The 22658-nt window shown below is 46.6% G+C and overlaps 1 protein-coding gene across 1 annotated transcript in view; it reads left to right on the forward strand.

Annotated features, from left to right (window-relative positions):
* ABCA4 (ATP binding cassette subfamily A member 4) overlaps nt 1-22658 on the forward strand; it is a 126047-nt gene that overhangs the window by 83690 nt on the left and 19699 nt on the right. Inside the window, exons 28-40 of the mRNA XM_046025848.1 lie at nt 2097-2221; nt 2687-2785; nt 3592-3778; nt 8235-8329; nt 9787-9819; nt 11347-11452; nt 11563-11637; nt 11847-12016; nt 13690-13867; nt 15848-15963; nt 16917-17064; nt 20072-20195; nt 20543-20672. Coding sequence (XP_045881804.1) covers nt 2097-2221; nt 2687-2785; nt 3592-3778; nt 8235-8329; nt 9787-9819; nt 11347-11452; nt 11563-11637; nt 11847-12016; nt 13690-13867; nt 15848-15963; nt 16917-17064; nt 20072-20195; nt 20543-20672 — 1586 coding nt within the window. The remainder of the gene's footprint in view (nt 1-2096; nt 2222-2686; nt 2786-3591; nt 3779-8234; nt 8330-9786; nt 9820-11346; nt 11453-11562; nt 11638-11846; nt 12017-13689; nt 13868-15847; nt 15964-16916; nt 17065-20071; nt 20196-20542; nt 20673-22658) is intronic.

Here is a 22658-nt window from a genome sequence, read left to right on the forward strand (position 1 = left end):
CTCCTTGCCACCTTGATTTTGATTCTTAGTAACATAAATATTCTTCGTGTTCGACCTGCTTAGCCGAGAAAATAATAGTGAATATGTTAAGACTGTTTTCATTTTTACAGTGAAGGGTAAAGTCATATTTGCATTCGTTTTTGCTATGACCCTACATGACCCTACATATCAACGTCATTGGCCTCTTTTTCCTTTTTACTCTTTTCTTAAAATATAACCCACAGTGTTATATTAGTTTCAGGTGTACAATACGGGGAGCGATTCAGCAGTTCTGTATGTTGCTCAGTGCTCATCATGACCAGCATACTCCTCAGTCCCCATCACCTATTTCACTCCCCACTTTGGTAACCATCACTTTGTTCTTATAGTTAAGAGTCTGTTTCTTGGTTTGTCTCTCTCTTTTCCTTCCCTTTGCTCATTTGTTTTGTTTCTTAAATTCCACATATGAGTGAAATCATATGGTATTTGTCTTTGACTTCTTTCACTTAGCATTATGCTCTTTAGCTCCATCCATGTCATTGTAAACGGCAAGATTTCATTCTTTTTTATGACTGAGTAATATTCTATTATATATGTCCCATGTCTTCTTTATCCATTCATCTACCCTTGGACACTTGGGCAACTTCCATAGTTTGGATATTATAAATAACACTGCACTAAATACAGGGGGACATGTGTCCCTTTGAATTAATGTTTTTGTATTTGGGGGGTAAATATACAGTACTGCAATTACTGGATCATAGGATAGTTCTATTTTTAATTTTTTGAGGAATCTCCGGACTGTTTTCCACAGACACTGCACCAGTTTGCATCCCCACCAAGGATTCCTTTTCCTCTACGTCCTTGCCAACACTTGTTTCTTGTATTTTTGATTGTGGCCCTCTGACAGGTATGAGGTGGTATCTCACTGGGGTTGTGATTTGCATTTCCCTGATGATGAGTGATGTTGAGCATCTTTTCGTGTGTCTGTTGGCCATCCGGACGTCTTCTTTGCAGAAATGTCTGTCTTGTCTTCGGCCCATTTTTAAATGGATTATTTGTTTTTGGGGTGTTGAGTTGTATCAGTTCTGTATATATTTTGAATTCTAACCCTCTATCAGATATGTCACTTGCAAATATCTTCTCCCACTCCAGAGGTCACCTTTTAGTTTTGTTGATTACTTCCTTTGCTGTGTAGAAGCTTTTTATTCTGATGTAGTTTCAATAGTTTTTTATTTTTGTTTTCATCTCCCTTGCCTCAGGAGACATAACTAGAAAGATGTTGCTATGGCCAATGTCAGAGAAAGTACTTCCTGTGCTCTCTTCTAGGATGTTTATGGTTTCAGTTCCCACATTTAGGTGCCTTAACCGTTTTGAGTTATCTCTGTGCGTGGTGTAAAAAAGTGGTCCACTGTCATTCTTTTGCATGTAGCAGTGTAGTGTTCCTAGCACCGTTTTTTGGAGAGACCGTCTTTTTCCCATGGCTCATTCTTTCCTCTTTTGTCAAAGATTAATTGAGGGTTTATTTCTGGGCTCTCTATTGTGGTCTAATGATCTATTTTTCTGTTTTTGTGACAGTACCATACTGCTTTGATTACTACAGTTTTGTAATATAACTTAAAGTCTGGAATTGTGATGCCTCCAGTTTTGTTTTTCTTTTTCAAAATTGCTTTGGCTATTCAGGGTCTTTTGTGGGTCCATACAAATTTTAGGATTGTTTGTTCTAGCTCTGGGAAAAATGCTGTTGGTTTTTGGATAGGGATCGCATTCAACCTATACATTGTTTTTGGCACTCTTTTTTTTAATATTTTTTAAATTTTTTAAATATTTTGTTATTCAGATGTAGAAACCTACAGACCAACAGACATAGTTCACTTCTGGCTGAACATTGATTGGCTACCTCAATGCTCAGTGGTGGCCTACTTCATGCATTCTTCAGTGGCCACCAGCACAGTCTGTTTTCTCCTACACATCTTGCCTTTGCGTGTCTTGCCTTATAATGTTCCCCGGAAAACCGACCTTCTGCAAGATAAATGCTTAGAAGTATGAGAGTGTGTGTGTCGGGGGGGTGTCTTTAGCATACCACAGCTCACATTGCCATGTTTATTTTCCGACAGATTGTCCTCCCAGCCACTTTTGTGTTTTTGGCTCTGATGCTTTCCCTCATCATCCCTCCCTTTGGTGAATATCCGGCTTTGGTCCTTCACCCCTGGATGTATGGGCAGCAGTACACGTTCTTCAGGTGTGTAGACTCATCCCTAAAGGTTATCATTCACCCCATGGGTTGTGGGACTCCCAGGTCAGCCTGCTTGGAGGGACCTTCCCCTGTCCACAGCAACCAATGTGGTAGGGGGCCTGGACTGCCCTCCAAAAGGAAGTTAATGTACCTGTCACTTGGGAAAGGTGACCCCAAGTGGACAACGGGGACTGCCAGTGTAAGGAAAGAGAAAGTAAAGGTTGGGTGAGTAGGTTGAACTCCATCTTTTTGAGGCGCAGACATGATACACCAGCAGATCGCCAGGCCTATGGGAGCAGCACCCTCCCTTCCCAGCACCCTACAGCCACCCCTAGGCAGCATTCTATGGCTTGCATTCATGCCCAGCATGGAGCAGCCGTTCCGTGCATGCCTGTCAAGTTGCATGTTAGCTGCTTTGTCCCTTTGTCCCAGTCATGCATCTGTCAAGTAAGCCCCTCGCACTCTGTCTAGTTTGGACCAGCCAGGCAGTGAGCAGCTGGCAGCACTTGCAGATGTCCTCCTGAACAAGCCGGGCTTTGGCAACCGCTGCCTGAAGGAAGAGTGGCTTCCGTAAGTCCCTGTGCACCCCTGTCCTCCCATCAGCGACTGCCCCAGGGGAACCCTGAGGGTGGGGTCCCAGGCTGGCAGGTCAGGAGAGGTTCCATCTCCTTCCTGCTCTCTGTTACACAGGTGCTTCCTCATCCCTGACCTTCACCTGCCTCTCCTTCAACACCCAGTGCAAGGGTGTCTCTGTCTCTTAGGAATCCCCTGCATCACTGGGCAGCTCTGTATTTCTAGAATTCCCAATATAGAAAGTTCCATACTAAGTTGACATATGCTTCCCACAATGTATTTGGAAAAGAATCTGAACAGAGAAAGGAGGGAGATGGGGGATGTGCTTTTGTTTAATTGGACCTAGAATGGCATTAATTACATAACTTTCAATTGCTGTAAGTACAGAGAAGAGAGTTACAGAGGGCAATTGAAATCCAAGAATCCTAAAATTTCAGTATAATTTTAATGGCTTCTCTCATTCAGTAGTTTTCAGAGCTGTAGGTAAAGACCCAAACAGACGCAGCTCCAACTCCTCTTTTATTTGTTCTGTTTCTCAGCAGCTAGAGGTACCAGGAGGAAGAAGGGAGATAAAACAGTCCACAAAGTAGATAGTTATTGCCCAGTCCCACGCCTAGTCAATCAATAAAATTCTGGTCTTGAGTTTTTTTGAGCAGAAACTAACTTCCAAGAATAGAAGAAGAAAATATGTGGGTCTGCAGAGATAGAGGAAAGGCTAAGGAGAAGGTTGGGCACTATTTCTCATTTTTAGGGATTTTTATCAACTGGAGCTACTTGTGAAATATTTTTTTGCCTTCCATGAGGGAGTACCCCTGTGTCAATTCAAGCCCCTGGAAGACTCCTTCTGTGTCCCCGAACATCACCCACCTGCTCCAGAAGCAGAAATGGACGCCAGAGGACCCCTCGCCCTCCTGCATGTGCAGCACCAGAGAGAAGCTCACCATGCTCCCTGAGTGCCCCGAGGGCGCAGGGGGGCTCCCACCCCCTCAGGTACCTTGACCCTCCATGGGAAGCCAGTGGCCGTGAGTCTGCCCATGACAGCAGGGATTGGGGGAAATGCACTGTGCCTCCTGAGTTTCTAGCTGACTAACATTTCAAACTGAGAGCGGAGGGAGGGCCCAGAGGAGTCCTCGGGTCCTCTCAGAGGGGCATGCTTAAAGGCACTGTCTCAACTAGTTGCTCCATTTTCCACCAGGCACTCCCTCTTCAGTCTAATAAAAAAAAAATTTTAAAATTTTAAAAAACTTTAAGCATTAAAAAATATACTAGTCAGGATGCCTGGATGGCTCAGGTGGTTAAGCATCTACCTTTGGCTCAGGTCATGATCCCAGGGTCCTAAGATCAAGTCTTGCATTGGACTCCCTGCTCAGCGAGGAACCTGCTTCTCCCTCTGCCAGCCACTCCCCCTGCTTGTGCTCGCTCTCTCTGACAAATAAATAAAATCTTTTTAAAAAAAAAAAAAAGCATTAAAAAGGAAAAAATATATGCAAGGCATGTGTGCTTGTTACAGAAAAATTAGAAAATATAGTTAAGTCCGAAGAAAAGAAATCATCCTATAATTTGAAACCTGCTGTTTTCACTTAGAAACATACCATGAACATATGTTCATGTTAATAAATATATACACATCATCACTTTTAATCTCTGCATACTGTCCCACCGTTCCATTTAATTTGTTTAACCTCTCATTGAACATGTGAGTTTTCAGTATTTTCCATTTTAAACAATGTAGTGTCCCTTCAAATGCATATGTATTTGGACACTTGTTAACAACCTAATTAAGACATTTGCCACATGCTGTGTAACCAACATGCATACACGTGCTTGCATGCATACGTGTGTGTGCGTGCACACACACACACACACACACACACACAGACAAACATAGCCAGTTACCTACATTTTTCTCTGAGCAGCATCCTCTTTTGGGAGTTCTTTTTTTTTAAGATTTTTTAAAATTAATTTGAGAAAGAGAGGGAGGGAGAGAGAGATCACGAGCAGGCAGAGAGAGAGGGAGAAGCAGAGTCCCCACTGAGCAGGGAGCCCAATGTGGGGCTCAATCCCAGGATGCTGGGATCATGATCTTAGCCGAAGGCAGCCACTTAACTGACTGAGCCACCCAGACGCCCTCTTTTGGGAGTTCTGAACTCCTTGATGTATCACCCCAGTGAGCCTCTCCCAGGGGCATCAGAGACAGTGAAAGGGGTCAGAGAAGTCTTCCTCTGTCTTCAGTTGCTAACAAGTCTCCCAGCTGACTGGCATGGAACTGGGCCTTGTGTGGCCTTCTCTAATGATCTGCCAGTGAATGAACGATTCCCCGGTAATCAGCGTGTCCTGGTGGGATGAACACCAACATTGGTGTCAGAGAGCCCCAGGCTAGTTACGTGGCCTCTCTGAGCCTTCATTTCCTCATTTACAAGTTAAAGATAACTACTTATTTCGTAGTGTTATTATGAGAAATCAATGAAATAATGTGGGTAAAGCAACTATATTATTTAGAAGTAGATTCAACTCAACTGAAGACAACCTCAAACTGACCGAAGACAACCTCAGACTCACCTTGGATAAAATAAGACACAGTTTGTATCCCTCTCGAGTGAAAGTTTTCGCAGGCAGTCTGTCACATTGTGTTTTATTGCTTCTCCCTGGTAAATATGCCTTAGCCTCATTGGCCAGCCTGGCAGAATCTACTTTCCTGGTAGCGGAATAGAAGGAATAGAAGACGAAGAGTGCGCAAAGTGTACAGATGCTCTATCTTTTAAGGAAGATTTCCAGAAGCTACCACATTGCACTTTCTCTTACACATGATTAGCCAGAACTAAACATCAAGGAAGACTGGAAACTCTGTAGTCTTTATTCTGGGAGGCCTGGAACCCAATTTAAAAAAAAAAAAAAAAAGTCTGTTACTATGGCATACTAGGGCAGAGTACATAATGGGGGACAACTAAATTTTGCCATAGCATCAGTCACAGCTGCTGGCCTATAAGTGATTCTGTGTTTGTGAGCATCCTCCTATCTTTCTCTTTTTTTATTTGCTAAAAGCATATTACCTTTATAATTCTCAAGCAATACGTTTCCCCTTTGAATCATAACTCAGCCACTGCAGCATCACAGAGATCTCAGAAGAGGGAATCAGGGAGCTTGTTCCAATTCTCCGTACCCCAAGAGGAAGCTTTGCTTCTTCTGGGATGGCTGAGGGAACCTGCGGCTGCTTCTGTTCAGATACATCAGGCAGTGGGACACAGCACAACAGTCCTTGGCTGGGAACACAGGGGAGTAAGGCAAAGCAGAGCTACGTGGAAATTTGTTTCCTCAGTGGATCCTACCTTCAAGACTTCCTGCCTAGCTTAGGAGCTTTTCTTTTCAATAATTAGTCCTTGGTTCCTGGTGGGAAAACTTAACAGATCTCCATAGCCAGAGTCCTAGAAAAAGGCAAGCCAGTCCTGTGATTGTATTTTTTTTTTAATCACTCCTGCATTTCCTCACTATCACTGATGCTTCTCTTGAGAGCAAAGTTGAATCTCAAGCATCAGCTCAGGAGGTGCTGTGTGTATTTGTGTGTCTTTTACACACACACATACATGCATGCTCACAGTTAGACCCACTCACCCCACTCACTCAAACACACTCTCCTATTCAGCCTGGAATAAAGCCGAAGCATGTGGGCTTCCCGCAGAGCTAGTAAATTGTACACATCAGGAAAATGGGGGTGGTGATGCAGTCTTCCCTAGGATTCCTTCCTGTCCTAACAGTCTTTGAACGGTGGCAGGTCCTGATGTGGAACTGCTCCATTCCTGACTTCTAGAATACACAGAGATCAAGTTGTAGGAGTCTTTTATTTGGTAGAATTTTTAGAAAATAATTTATCACAAATTACCAGACACCAGCAACTCTCCCAGCCTAGTTTCTACCAGGGTAGCGTGGCAGGTCCCCTGGGTGCCATTCTTAGCTTAAGAAGCAGGTGATGGAGTGGAACGAGCAGGGCTAGGGAGACAGACCAATGTAGGTTCAACTCCTAGCTCAACCCCCTATAACTTCTGTGACCTGGTACAAGTTAGCTGAGCTCTCCGGACCTCGGTTTCTCCGACCGTAAATTAAAGCAACAGTTCTTCCCTAAGAGTATAATGATTAAGGGAGACAATGAATATAGAGCATTTAACAAAGTGCCTGACACACAGTAAGCATTCAGTAGATGCTAGTTCTCCTAGCATTGGAGGAACCAAGTGAAGAAAGTAAATTGAAGAGAAGTAAAATGGGAAAGGGGTGGGGGAGGCAGAAAGTGTATAAGAACAAAAAGAATAGTACGTGATGGTATGTGTGATGTGTTTTTAATTTCACCAGAAATACCCTTAGCGACTCTGAGTTGTACCCTTGACACCCCAGGTTCTTGACCAGTACTGCACCAACACTATGTAGACCCAAATTTAAAGTAATACTGCCACCTGGTGGCCGAACGCATGCGCTTTTTGAATCTTCCAAAGGTGAAACCAGCTTCCAGTTCTCGATCTGTTTTGAAGGCAATCTAAATTGTAAGGGACTGCTTGAATTCTTTCATCCGTGTCACAAATTTATTGTTTCACCTACACTCCAGGTACATTCCAGGTATTAGAAAGTCCCTGCTCTCTTAGAATTGATATCACACAGAGAGGTAACAGATTAAAAACAAGGGAGCAGATGAATTGGAAGGAGAATGTGAGATAGAAATGCAGATGAGAAGATATTGCAGCAGTAGGTTATGATAGAGAGTGACTAGAAATAGAAAATACTTCCCTGAGGAGTAAAATGTAGGCCGATAACATGAATGATGATGAACTATCCATGGGAAGTTGTCTGGGCAAAGCAATGCAGGCAGACGGCATGGCCAAGTGCAGAGCTCCCTCAGGAATGAGGGGTGTACAGTGGAGAAGAAAAGAGAACAGGTGGGGAGGGTGAAGAGTAAGGAAAGTGGTGGCCAAAGGGCTCAGAGAGAAGGGCAGGTCCAGATTGTGACTGTGTCAGCCTTGATGATGATCCTCAGAGGAACCTGGGGTTTATTGGAATGGGGAAACCAAGGACTGGGGTATTCTGATCTGTATTTTTAAAGCTCAGTCTGGCTGCTGGGTGGAAAATGGATTTTAGAAGGCCAGGGCAGAATAAGGGAGGCCAGTCTGAAAGTTTCTGTCGATGTCCAGGTGAGGTCCAAGGGGAGGCTTGGACTAAGGTGGTATTCTGGAACTGGAGCAGTGGGGATGGAATGGAGATTTACTTTGGAGTTGCAACTCTCCTATCTTGTCAATGGATTGGAGAAAAGAGAGGGATCCAAGATGGCTCCCACATCTTTAATGTGGGAACTAGGGATATGCCAGTGCTTTATTTAGTGTCTTCCCAGCAGCTGAGTCCATAAATAATTTTTAGAGAACAAGCCACAGATTCCAAGGTGACTAACATAGATGTCTCATTGCCTCAGAGAATACAGCGCAGCACTGAAGTTCTACAAGACCTTACAAACCGGAACATCTCTGACTTCTTGGTAAAAACATATCCTTCTCTTATACGAAGCAGGTAAGAAGAGATTCTTTCATAATTTACAAGCTGGCTCCCTGTAGAAAGTACTAACTAGAGACAGAAGATAATCTATTCTCACAGCTTATTGGCAATCAGGGCAGTGAAATTTTATTTTTCCTGATTTACCCGAAAAAGCAATTGAGATATACATAAGTAAAAATGCAACTTAAGATTAGTTTTGTTGTCATTTTTTGTTTTATTTAGGCCAAGTAGTTTTAAGTTTAACCCATGCACCATTAAAAATAAAATAAGAAAGCCCACAATTCACCCAGTAATGCAGCCTCATGTTTTAACTAGGCAGAATGAGAGACAACATTTTGAGGGGAGAGTAAAGGAGAAAAAAAAGAGAAAAGGAGAGAAGCACGGGAGAAAGGAACAAATCAGGCCAACATAGAAAAAAAGCAGAGTGGGATGACAGCCTGTGAGGAAGGCCACAGGTTGGCCAAGTTTGGGTCACCTTGTGGCGCCCTAGCTGTAAACTGTCCCCTGGGTCCTTGCCCTTCAGTGTGCCCCCTGAGTTCTTCTCCCTTTCGTCAGCTTGCAGCTGCTCCTCTCTGGCCCCAAGGGAGGAAGGGCCGTGTCAGCAGCCGCTGTCAGAGCTTGACAAGAGCATGCTCTAGAAAGGGAGTCTTGGGGAACCCTGATTCAGTCCCCGTGTGCTCTGGGGCCTCATAATAAAACACATACTGTCTAATTGTCATAGTCCTTTCAGTTGCTTCCTCTGCCAGGCCCCGAACAAAGGATAAGCCGACTCGGTTAACTAGAACACGCTGCCAGTGGGGAGAGCCGCTGCTGAGAAGGCAGTGCCAAGCCAGCACTAGCAAAATGAAAAAACACCATCCGAGCACAAGAATAAGAGCAGTGTGCATAGTATTTATTCGATAATGCAATAAAACCACAACCTTCCCAAACTTTGCTCTCAGCAGTAAATTTGCAATATGGAATTCTGTGCTTGATGACAGTGAACGTTGACAGGGCCTGAACTGTGAGGTCTAGAATTGGCATCTGCTCATTACTCGTCATTTTACCCCTGACTGGCTGGAAGCCAGTCTTTTAACTTTGGGCTTGGACTAAGTCAGCATTTCTCCCCAGTGTGCAAGTGATTAATATTAGAGTCTTGTTTGTGCAGAGTGGGAAATGGGAGGGCTGCAGCCTTCTCTCTACACTGATTTGGTGGTGGCCCCATTTTCTGGGTCCACATGGTCTGACAAATGACCTTGACCACAGGACCACCCAGAAAGCCCAGAATGCAGGCTATGACTTGGAGCACAGTCCTTACTCTGCATGTGCACTTGGGCTCCGCCTCTGGGCCTGGAGGCTTCTGCCTTGTTTGGATACCAGGAAATGCAAAACTGCCCCCGCTAGACTGAGCGGCCCCAGTGAGTGTTTGGAAAGAAAGTTAACACTACCGCCTTCCTTAGGGGACTCATTGTATAATTTGTTTTGGCTTTTAGCTTGAAGAGCAAATTCTGGGTCAACGAGCAGAGGTAAGAAACTACTTTTGTAAGAAATTAAAATCTCAGATTGATCCATTTAAAATCACTGCACATTAAAAAAAAACACCACACCTGGAGCCACATGGGTTGTTCAGTACATACTCAGGAAATTGCAAGTCATGTCCTGAAGGCTATGTGGCTAAGCAATAGATCTCCTTGGAGAATATATAGGGGAGGTGGTGTTCCCTTAAGAGGTGTTCCAGAGCATTCCCACTCAGAGGGGTTTCTAAAACCTCACAAGGGTAACAGTGGAGAACAGCAGTGACAGGTCCGGTAACCTAAGTCCTGCCACTCTGTGGCCCATCCCTCTTGAGCCTCAGGGAGTCCAGCCCAGCCCCAGACTCACCCCATTCCTGGGGCATTCTCGAATCTCAAGTGGTTTCGGAGGCTTGGAGGAATATTCTAAGAGTGAGCTGGTCTCCCTCAGCAATAGGGCCTCTAGAACGAACGCAGAGCTGATACTAACTTGATTTCCTGGGTGGGTTTTAAACCATGAAATGGAAATCCAGCCTTTAGAATTGCTCCCTAGAGGGAAATGTGGGGCCTCAGTTGAAGCAGAAATGGGGCGTGGGGCAGTTTGAGTCCCTGAGAAATAAAGTTCCCCTCCTCTGCCTTGCCTAAGCAGCAGATTAATTTTGTTCTGTCAAGGAGTTTGGCTTTTATCCTGCCACTGCAGGGCTTTACACCCAAGAGTGACAGGCCCAGATTGGTGTTTGAGAATGATCACTTCAGACTGCCAAGCAGTGTGAAAGATGGTTGAGAGCAGGGGAGATCCGACACAGGACCCCAGTTCAAGTTCTAACAGCAGACTTAGGGCAGGGGATCTGCAAAGCACAGGACTGACACCAAAAAGGAATCCTTGGTCGGGGTGTGGGCAGAGTCAGGGAAGACCTCAGAAAGAAGATGACATATGGCAGATGAGCCCGGGTCGGCCAGGTGCTCACAAAGGGGCCAGGGGGGCGCCTGGGTGGCTCAGTGGGTTAAAGCCTCTGCCTTCTGCTCAGGTCATGGTCCCAGGGTCCTGGGATCGAGCCCCGCATCGGGCTCTCCGCTTGGCAGGGAGCCTGCTTCCCCTTCTCACTCTTCTGCCTCTTTGCCTACTTGTGATCTCTGTCTGTCAAATGAATAAAAAAAAATTTAAAAAAAAAGGGGGGGGCCAGGCACTCCCAGGAAGCTAGCATCCCCACACTGGCAGAGACACCAAGGCAGCCTGGACCAGCGGGGGCTCTGGAAGTGATCTGACATGGCTGGCTTGTGCTGCGTGCGGGAAGGCATGAGAGGGGCGACACTGGAGAGGGGGGCAGAGACCAAACTCCGTAAAGATGGGGACTTATCCTGGAGGCAACCAGAAGGCATTGATAGTTGGTTTGTAAAGTGGAGCCCTGTTGCTGACTAGTCCGGACAATTCCCCCCAAAGTACACACTGCCCTGCAGAACCCAAGAGAGCTATCGACAGGTGTGAAGCCCCACAAGCATGGTTCGTGGCCCCGACTTGAGGACTTCTTGTTCCTTTGTCAGGTACGGAGGAATTTCCATTGGAGGAAAGCTCCCAGTTCTTCCCATCACTGGGGAAGCCCTTGTTGAATTTTTAAGCCGCCTTGGCCAGATGATGAATGTGAGCGGGGTATGTAAACAGCCTGGAGATTTGGGTAGAACTTCTGATGTGCTGGTTATCATGGAACAAAATAATCATGAGTGTTAAGTGGAGAAAAAACCCCCTGTGCTGTTTTCTAGGGCCCTATCACCAGAGAAGCCTCTAAGGAAATGCCTGCTTTCCTTAAACATCTAGAAACTGAAGACAACATTAAGGTACTGGTCCTGTCATCTGCCCTAGAGCTAAAAATTCACGTGAGCTACTTATTTTAGTTTTATTTCTCCAGCTTAATTACATTCCATCCCTCCTCCTGTTGAAATCTAGCCTGGAATGTCTTCCAGCTGCCAAACCTTTCCTCCCTGCAGCTCATTTTTTCTTTAAACAGCTGTAGCACAGCCTAACAAAGCCCATGTCTGCTCTGTAGGTGTGGTTTAACAACAAAGGCTGGCATGCCCTGGTGAGCTTTCTCAATGTGGCCCACAATGCCATCTTACGGACCAGCCTGCACAAGGACAAGAACCCCGAGGAGTACGGCATCACCGTCATCAGCCAGCCCTTGAACTTGACCAAGGAACAGCTCTCAGAGATCACAGTGTAAGCTGCCGTGGCCCACAGCCTCCTAGCTTGCCCGTAGCCCTCTCCCCTCTTGGGACACCCCAAGAGGATTCTCACTACCGTGAGCTGCTGGGCAGGCTAGCAAGGTTGTTAAATCAGGCATACACGAACATGAGACTTTCAAGTGCCTCATGTACCAAACTGCTTGGCCATTTTTTCTCTTCATATTTATTTGGAAAGTAAGCATAGATTTGGTTCTCTTCCCTTTTGGCTCTTGATACCAAGTTGCTCCTGGAGCTTACACAAATATTCTCCTTACCAGTTTGCAAAGTGACTGCCGGGAACTGGGAAAGTGGAGCCAATCTTTCATCTCCCAGAGTAATCATCTTAGATTCCAGGAATTTCCCTCAGATGGCCAAGCTTTCCAGATGTCAACAGATCCTTGCCTTCCTCAAGCTTAGGTTCTCACTGCATAGCTTCAGGCAGTGAAAGATAGCAGTCCCAGGCAATCTGTAGTATGTGTGCGCCATTCGAGGCCTGTATTTAGTGGGGAGGGCTTCGTGAGTGCAAACTTCTGGGAGACTGCGAGGGTCCTCATGTTCCTATCCCAGTGTATTCAGTGCCCTCAACACTCGCCCCGAATGTGCCAAGTGTCACTGGCTAAAGCTTGGGCCCTGGTCCCCTGGGGCCTTCCTTTGGACACCCTCTGAGGCCCTCAACTGAGGAAGAATAGTCTGTCCTATGCCAGTTCTCCCTCAGCCGAGATTTCTGCATCTGCAGCCCAGCCTCTTGAATCTGAACTAAGAAATAAGTCTTCTGTGGTTATAAAAACAGTATATAAAAGAGTATATGATTGTTAAATAAAGTGTATAGAACAGAGTTTTTAAAAACTTATTTTCTACAACCCCCCACACAGAGTTTAGGGTCTTGCCTCTAAACATTTTGTGTGTTTTCTTCTGGTTATTTATTCTCTCCTTCCTGCGTGTGTGGATTGTGTCTTTTGTAGTTTCAGCAGGGCTGTGCCTGACACACGCGGTGCCTCATGGGAATTAGTAGAAGTGCTCCGCTCTCTGTGCAGGCTCTGTCCCGGGCCAGCACGCCGCTCCTGTGTGATGTGCAGGTGGGACTCAGCCACACCTGCCGCCTTAGCCACACGCTTTCTCAGAGATCCAGGAGAGAGTGAAGAGAGCCAAGCTCCTATATGACTGGCCTGTTCTCTTTTCACTTAAATTTACATTATGAATATTTCCCCATGTTGTAATATGTTTCTTGAAAGTATGATTGAACAGGATTTCGCAGACCATATTGTTGTCTAAACGGAAAATCCAGGACTTATCTATAGACAAATTATGAGAAGTCATAAGAACATTGTAGTATATGAGATTAATATAAGAATCCATTTCTGTACACCAACAAATAATTAGAAAAGGTAACAAAATTTGTTTAGATTATTATATTAACATGAAATATGTTTGATATTAACATTAATACTAGTATTCAGTAGTATCATGGAATAGGAAACCCACAGATATCCACGTAACCTTGACCCAGTTTGACTAGCCCAACTGAGTGAAACAACAAGCTTCCAGGGGATTCTGGAGGCTATTACCTGGAGTTGGGTGAGGCTAACTGAGCCTGAGCCCAACTTTGTCCTTCTCCAGCTTCTGCTCCTCCTTCACCTCTCTCTCACCGTGTCTCTCATCCTCCTGCAGGCTGACCACTTCGGTGGATGCCGTGGTTGCAATCTGTGTGATTTTTGCCATGTCCTTCGTCCCAGCCAGCTTTGTCCTTTATTTGATCCAGGAGAGGGTAAACAAAGCCAAGCACCTCCAGTTTGTCAGCGGAGTGAGCCCCACCACCTACTGGCTGACCAATTTCCTCTGGGACATTGTAAGTGTCAGGTCATTGCTTCCATAGGCCCACGGTGGACAGGTATTTGTCTGGTCTGACCGAGGGGACCTAGTGGGGTGGGCTGTTGCCAGGTGCTGTGATGAGGGCCTTGTGTGTTCGCTGTTTCTTGGAAAGGCACAGAATTAGGAGGTCCAAGCCAGGGAAGGATGTGGGACCCAACTTAACAGCTACTGAGTTGGGGCTTTGCTTGCCCTGCCCCAAGGGCCTTCTGACCCACTGAATAATTAGTGAGCTGCAGACATAAGGCTGCCTTTCCTGGGAATAATCTGGGGCTGAAGAGGTAGTATCGAGAGCTCCTTCATCCTACATTCTCTTCTTACATCCTGATCCACCCCTTAAGGGAGAAGGATGGAACTTCTCCTGAGGTAGAGTCACTGAATAAATATAGGACATCAGTTAAATCTAAATTTCAGATAAAACAATGATTTTAGTATAAGTATATTCCACCTGCTAAATACTGTATGCATACATACTTTTAATAAAAAACGGATCGGTTGTTTATCTGAAATTCAAATATAAATGAGCAATCCTACATTTTTATTGGCTAAATCTGGCAACCTTACCCAGTGGCCTTACTTTGCTTTCCCAAAGTAACCAGACCTGCACCAAATCAGATTAGCCACCGCTTTAGGGAATATAAAGAAAAGATTATTTATCGAGTCAACAGCAGACTGCCACCTCTCTCACAACCAGGATTATTGGGGGCAGGAAGGAGTCAGGATGAGTTATCTTATGACAGACCACAGGGTCAAAATAAATTGGCAGCAAAGCCTTAATTATAATGTAGCAGGGGTCATTATGACATCAACTCCAGTGTTTTCTGGGCACTGTGGCTAACAAGATCCTTTGTTTTATCCCAGCATTGTAAGATTAACATGAGTCTCCATTTCATGTTATGTTAAGAGATATCATGATGGAAACCAACACAAACAACTTTTTCACGGTGGTTTTGAATAATGATGACAAATACTAGGGTTTTTAAACACATGGTTTCTTTGAGCTTAGCTTCCTAACCACAGTCATCACTGAGTAATACAAAACCAGAAACCGTCAGTAGCAACTAAATTTGTTCTTCTCTATCCTATCTACCTAAGAAAACACTTACAAATGCACAGGGAGGAGTCAGAATCCTCAGGCCTCACTTTGGATAAGAATTTTAAACATGAAAGTGCTGGGTTTTGCATTCTGCTTTTTTTTTTTAAAATAAATAAAATAAATTTTATTTTATTATATAAAATATTTATATATATTATATATTTATTATATAATAAAATAAAATTTATTTTTTAAATAAATAAATAAAATAAATTAAAAAAAAATAAAGGCAAGGATTGTAGAATTTGTACTTTGGGCGGACTCATGCATGTGCCTAGCTACAGAGACCTCTGAGCCTGAGCAGAAACGTGTATAGAAGTCTAGAGTGGATGTCTGGGTGGGAGGTAATGCTAGCCACTGTGGCTGCCCACCTCTTCCTATCTGTCCTAATGTCTTTAGGACTGAATTATGTAGGAAGGGAAGAAAAGGGATAAAGTGATAAAAGGCCTCATGAAGTTCAACTATTTGTTCAATAGTTCAAATAGTGCGACTATTTGAACTTCATGATGCCAAGGACTAAACATTTTGAGGTTTTCTGTATTCAAGAGACATGCTTAGAAAGAAGAATCAGTAGGACTTCATGACCAATTAGAAAGAGAAAAGAGAAATCAGGTTGATTTTTAGAACTCATTCTCTCAAAGATAGAGACTGAAGCTTCCCTGCACTGGGAGGTGGGAGTGGGGAGTTGTAGGAGGACTAGGGACAACTTGATATGTGTTGGCTGACCAAGAACTGTTTAGACAAATGGTCAGAATCCCAAACCATTGTAAGTGCTGGAGGAGCCTGCCCCCACCCCCATTTTATGGAACAGGAGACAGAGGTCCTGAGAAATTCAGTGTCTTGTTCTCCTCTTCTTTCTTCGAGATGAATTATGCTGTGAGCGCTGCTCTGGTGGTGGGAATCTTCATCGGGTTTCAGAAGAAAGCCTACACTTCTCCAGAAAATCTCCCTGCCCTTGTTGCCCTGCTCATGCTGTATGGGTGAGTTGTTTGGGTCATTAGCTAATGCCACCCAAAGGGAAGCCAAGAGAGGGGTGTATTCTTCTGACAGGAAACCAGGGTTTCTGGCAGCCAGGTTAGCACCCTCCGCAGGGTGTGCTGCTACTGACCAGGAATCTGTTGCGGACTCCACGCACGGAGCTGCTCCTGAGGCTCGAATGAATCTTCTTCCACTCCAGCTGGGGCCTGACCAGGGTCTGGGAGTCCCTCATTCTCCCACCCCTCACCCGTCTCTGATTTTCATTCATCCATAGCCAACCTGTCCATTTCAGTGTCTCCTGCTGGACTGGCCAAGAGCTATTTGCACACAGAAGACTGCAGCTGAAAGGCTGCCCCTGACCCAGGGCCAGAGGATGACACAGGGATTAAATCCCATAGAATCATAGAGCAGGACATGCAACTTTATACCCTGGCCTACTCCCCATTGTGTATGGACCCACGGACAAGTAATTATCCCATCTGGGCCTCAGTTTCCTCATCTGTAAAATGGAAATAATGACACCTGGTCCTTCCTGCAAGGGCCAGTGAAGTCTTGCTGGAGCGGTGGTCTCTGTTCATCTCTCTTAGAAATAAAGAATTCAGGAGCCAGGACTGTCAGTTGTGAAGATGAGCCTCCTGGGATCTCAGCTTGGCTTTGATGATCCCGACTAGAGTGGGAAGCAATGCGGGTAGACACAGCCCCTCTGCCTGGTAAAAGGCATGTTCACAGCCACCATCTCACTTGCTCCTCACCAAACCCCGGTGAGGTAGCCAGGGAAGAAATCACTGTCTCCTTTCAAAGATGAGGAATGAAGACCAAGGGACGGAGCTGCTTTCTGGTCATCCTGGGACTCTCGCCAGGGCAGCCATGTCCTCTCGTGTGGGGGAATGCATTGTATCTAGTGGTACAGAGACTGCAACTCTGTCGCACTGCATTGTGTCGTTTCCCCTCACAGATGGGCAGTCATTCCCTTGATGTACCCAGCGTCCTTCCTGTTTGATACCCCCAGCACAGCCTACGTGGCCTTGTCTTGTGCTAATCTGTTTATCGGCATCAACAGCAGTGCTATCACCTTCGTCTTGGAACTATTTGAGAATAACCAGGTGAGCACGATTTCTGTGGCTTCCTTGTTGGATTACGAAAACACCAGAGAGAGCGTCTGACGGTCAAGCGGAGCCAGAAGCAAATGCTGTGGCTGGACACCCTTCCTTTCCTCCCTCTCTCCATCCTTCCGCTTGCTGCTTGCCTCCTTCCCTTCACTTTCCCTCTTCTTCCTCCCTCCCTCCCTCTCTTCCTCCCTCTATTCCTTCCTTCCTTCCTTGTTTTCAGTAAGCTCATTTAACTCTATTTGTGTGCTCCGAGTCTCACGGTTTTCTGAGCTCATTTTGCAAGCTACAAATGACCTTTTGTGATCCCAAGCTTTTAGATTTTCTTACTCCTTCAGAGTTTCCTTGGTGACTTTGGGTATTAGGATTTTCTACACACACACAGTCACACATATATGTGTGAGTGCATTGACGTGATTTCAAAGGAACGAAAAGGCCTACAAGGAAGTCTCCTTCCTATCCCTGTCTCCCAGTCACCTACTTTGCTTTTCTAGAGACGACCTTTCATTTCTGTTTCTTAGGTGTTCTGGCAACAAATAAGCAAATGCATAAATTTTCTTTCTCCTACTTTCTTCTACATATAGTAATGGAGTAACACTATTCTATATGAAGCTCAATTCTGAGGATAGGGTTAGAAATGTATGGTGCTGAGTGAATCACTCTTCTGAGCTATGAAGTACAGCTGTCCTGTGCATGCTCCCCAGACATCTCCTGGCCCAGAAAGAGCCAGCCAGGCTAACCCCTAAAACAATGGCAGCAGCTCCGGGACTGTCTGTGCGCCCCACCCCCACAGCCGGCTGTGTCTGAGCCTGGCTGTGGCCAGCCCAGCCCTGAGCACTCTCAAGCCCCAGCAGGCCTGCCAGTGGCCTCTCTAGCCTGTTCCTCCCTCACTAGGTCTTTTGAGTTCAGGGGGTGCACACCAGCCAGCACATCAGTGCTGCTGTCCTGTGAACCCTGTCCCCACTCCTGCCTCTGGGCCATGCTGGACCCTAAGGCAATCTCCACTCACCCTCAGCCCCATGGCCTCCTGAGTGATGCTTTCCCAGACCTTGTCAGACTTCCTGCAACAAAACCCCATTTGTCCCATGACTTGTAAAAAAAAATGTACTCTGTCACAGTCAGACCCCAGAAGAGAGATGGATGGGAAAGAACACAGACTCTGCTAATGACAGAGCCTCCTGGCAGACTGAAAATGCTCCTCTTCAGAACTGTTTGTCACGGGCTCACAGCCCACTGTGTCTTAAGAGATTGTGTTACTTCAGAAAAATTAAAGAGTAAGCTCAAAGCAACTCGAAACACTCTCCCTGCTGAGGGCTACACTCATCTAGCTGACATTTCCGGAGCCTCGCAGAAAAGCTGCTTACTTTCCTGTAAGTCCTCAGAGAGGCAGATGCTACAGAGATTCCCCTATCCCTCAGGAGGCTCCCAGGTCCCAGAGCTGCTGTCCCCACCGAATCAAGAGGCATCAACACCACGTAATGATGGTGCAGGCGTAAACCCATGTGAGCTGCTTATCCTACCCTGCAGGAACTCCCAGGCCAGTCTAGAAACAACCTGTGCCCCAAGCGAGGAACCGATATGAACCACAGTACCTGACATTCTGTAAGACAGCATGTGATAGAACAGCAAGGGAAGGAGACAGATAAAACACTGCAGATCAGAATGAGCTAAAGTGCTAGGCTACAGGGCTCAGGAGAATCCGGGCAGAGGAAATTCCGTTGAGCCTGGCCTGGAATAAGAAGGATTTGATTAGCCTATTTAATAAATAATGAGGTGCCTACTATGAGCTAATCATTGAGTAAGGAGGACCCAGCCCCTATCCTCCAAAATAATTAGGACCCAGTCCCTATCCTTCAGAGACCAATGACTAACAGGGACGGCGGGCAAGTAAGTACTTAACCCTGTGACAGTGTTGTAAATACTAACAGAGAGCAGTAGGTATTTTAATAGAAATCTGAAAAGGCTTTTGAGAGAAGGGATTATTTGAGCTAGCTTTAAAAAAGAAATTCTATTTATTTATTTATTTGGGAGAGGGAGAGAGAATCTCAAGCAGACTCTATGCTATGCGTATAGCCTTAAGTAGGGCTCAATCTCATGACCCTGACTTTGTGACCTAAGCCAAAACCAGGGGCTGGATCTTTAATGGACTGAGCTACCCAGGCATTGCTCCAGCTAGCTTTCCAAAGTTCTGGAATCTGCCAGAGAACAGATAGGAAGAGAGCATTCTTTCCTGATAGCAGTCGTTAATAGAAGCTAGGGGCCCAAAGGCCTAAAGGCAAAAAACCACTGTGCTGGGAGGAGGGGGGGCCATGGAGAGGGGAGCGAGAGGGGTCAGTGAGCAAAGGTGTGGGGACCAGAAGGAAGCCAGTTGTGCTGTAGTGGCGGGGTGGGGGCAGATTAATGGGCAGCCTTTGCCCTCTTAGGGGAGGCTCTGGCCACCACTGCTGGGCTAAAGTAGCAACCACCATCTGCCCACCCGAAAACAAGTTCCCCAACTCAACACACACACCAGAGAGTCCCCGTCCCGTTTTTCTACTGGCAACAGCCACAGACACCTAGCTGTCCTGTGGGAGCTGAAAAGCAGAGCCGGAAGACACACAGGGCCCCTCTCCCCTCTAGCACAAGCAGGGCTAAGAGCAGATGCAAGAGCCTCGGAAGCTCATCACAGCTCACAGCTGCACCACAGGAGGAAGAGCCTGGGCTGCACTCCCGGCAGCTGCTGCCTCTCCCAGGAACAAATGCCTCAGAGGGCTCGTGTGTAAGGGAGTCTGCCGTGACAGCTCCCCAGGCAGGCTGCCTGCCTAGTGGCCCCTCCTGTGAGTATTCCAGAACCTCCATATCTGTGTGACAGATCCCTCCTGCAGCCAGCCTGGCTGCTAGACCCCCTCCATCTGCAGGCCTTACCCCGGTCCTGCCCAACGAGGGCCTCCAGGCCCCACCCTGCTCAGGAGGGTCAGGTGGGTTCAGTCCCCACAACTGACTGCCTTGTTTTTCTGTGTTTCAGACACTGCTCAGATTCAATGCCGTGCTAAGGAAGCTGCTCATTATCTTCCCCCACTTCTGCCTGGGCCGGGGCCTCATTGACCTGGCGCTGAGCCAGGCCGTGACGGATGTCTACGCCCGGTTTGGTGGGTGGCCTTCGAGTCCCCAGATCCTCTGCGCAGGGGCGAGCTGCCGGGGGGTTCCTCTGCCAGACCTGCAGCCTGGGCTAGAGCAGGGGGACACCTGGTGGGTCTGGGAGTATACTTCTGCCCACAAGGGATCAATTGCCTCTGTCTCTGTGACTGAGGAGCCACAGGAGAGGCCAGGAGCAGGCTCCGACTCTTCTCTGCTCTGACTAGAGCAACTGAGCTGGGGCCTGGGTCCAGCTCTTGCTTACTCCTTTGCATCAGGCTTGGTCCAGCTGGGCCAAACAGTGTGACCAGGTCTCTGGGGGCAGCTGGGGCAGCTGAGTGGACTTCATTCCTGTCCACAGGTGAGGAGCACTCCACAAACCCATTCCAGTGGGACCTGATTGGGAAGAACCTGGTTGCCATGGCCGCAGAAGGGGTTGTGTACTTCCTCCTGACTCTCCTCATCCAGCACCACTTCTTCCTCACCCGAAGGTACGTTCAGGCCGCTGCCCTAAGGCTGCCGAGGGCAGCGCCTTGCATCTGTCCAGGGACTTGGCTTCACATCCATGCAGTCCTCTCTTTCCTCACCAGCTCCTCTCCACAATGGTTCTTTACACCCTTAAAGGCTGGCTTGTTCCGAATAACACAAGGACGGAGACATTAAAATAGGCACTTTGGAATTTGGAAGAATCTAAGCTTGAAAGTATTTAAAATACAGTTGTTGGGGTTTTTTGTATTTTATTTATTTATTTGACAGAAATCACAAGTAGGCAGAGAGGCAGGCAGAGAGAGAAGAGGAAGCAGGCTCCCTGCAGAGCAGAGAGCCCGATGTGGGGCTCAATCCCAGGACCCTGGGATCATGACCTGAGCCGAAGGCAGAGGCTTTAACTCACTGAGCCACCCAGGCACCCCTAAAATACAGTTTTCAATTTCATTCACTAATATTTAAAACCTCTCACCTCATTAACAGATAGTCCTTTTAAGTTGGATAATAGTCTTGCAAATGATAACAATTAAGGGAAATCCAAAGTACTGGGAAATAGATTTATGCATTCACAAGAAAATAGACAAGGTGGGCCCCTTTGCTAATTAGAGATATGAGAGTGGGGACAGGGAGTAACATAGGATGATAACCAGGGCGACTGAAGCCAGGACAGTGTGATGAGCGGGTGCAGGGATTGTGCCCCTCTGGGTGGGAGCAGGGGGGGACAGTGACTGCCAACCGTGACCCAGCCTAGCTGTGCCATTTTTTCCTGGCTTCTTGACCCAGGCTTTGCCTCCTTCTGACATGGCACTCAGGTTTCCAGAAGGCTGTCCCTCTGCCATCCAGGCTGACCTTCACTAGGGCTTAGCCCGGGGCTCCCAACTGCAAATCACTGGGCCCTTGGAATGTGTGCTTTTCCAGACGGTGTTTTGCTTCTTATCCTTTCATCATCTCAGGCTGAATCTGGCTACATATAAAGATACAGAGGACTTGGTTTAGGTTTTAATCCATAAGGAATTGAGTTACTAGAAACAGATGTAGCTGTGAGGATTGAACGAGATAATGGGTATCAACACACTTGGAATAAAATGACGTGACCGGGAAGTGGTGCTATTATGGGGGACGGGGGTGGGGGGTGATGTCCGTGAAACCCTCAGCTCCCACAGGCCTCCTTCTACAGCTTTGGCCACTTTTTAGACCTTGGGATAGAAGGGAGGAGGCAGACTTGTTTACCAACACAGACTGAGTAGCTTCAAATTCTGGTGTCAAAAAATTGAGCACGTCTTGCCATGTTAGGCCTGAAATAACACCAGAGATGTATTCCACGATCTCTGGCTTCGAGAAGCCCACAGCCACGCTCATGCCGAGAGGCAACCAGGCAAAGAGAAGGGCAGAAGAAAGGGGTTTTTGGTAGAGGATGTGCTAACATGTGGGGAGTTCACAGAAGGGGAAAGGGGAGCAGGTGAGAGAGGAGCCTGGAGAGGTAGGCAGAGCCAAGTCCTGAAGTGCGTATTACCTTGGTGAGGACTTCACGTTTAAGCCTGAAGGCAGCAGGGAGCTGTTGTAGTGTTTTAATCAGGCAGGTGAAAGATCTGCCCAGTCTAGAAGGAGAGAGACCAGACAGGAGGCCATTTTGGCACCCAAGCAAGAGTCAATGGTGGCCTGGATAGGAGAGGGGCCATTGGTGGGGTTGAGAAGAATAGGTTGATTGGATAAATGGTAGACAAGACAAGATTTAGAGATGAATAGGAAGTGGCCAGTGAGATTGTAGGCCAAAGTGGTCAGGGAGGGTTTCAGAGAAGGCGCTATGTTTTTAAGGTTGGGGAGGCTTCTGTTTGGCTAGGTAGGAGGAAGAGGACGCTGAGGTCATGGAAATGCCTGTAGAGGCTGGGAGTCAGGGAAGACTAGTAGGTACTAGGGACCAAGTCTTGATCAAATGGTTAGTTCAAGAGATAAGTGGGAGACGGGTGATGTTTACTGAGTGCTTACCTAGA

The sequence above is a fragment of the Meles meles genome, chromosome 1 (genome assembly GCF_922984935.1).
Source record: "Meles meles chromosome 1, mMelMel3.1 paternal haplotype, whole genome shotgun sequence".
Classification (NCBI taxonomy): domain Eukaryota; kingdom Metazoa; phylum Chordata; class Mammalia; order Carnivora; family Mustelidae; genus Meles; species Meles meles.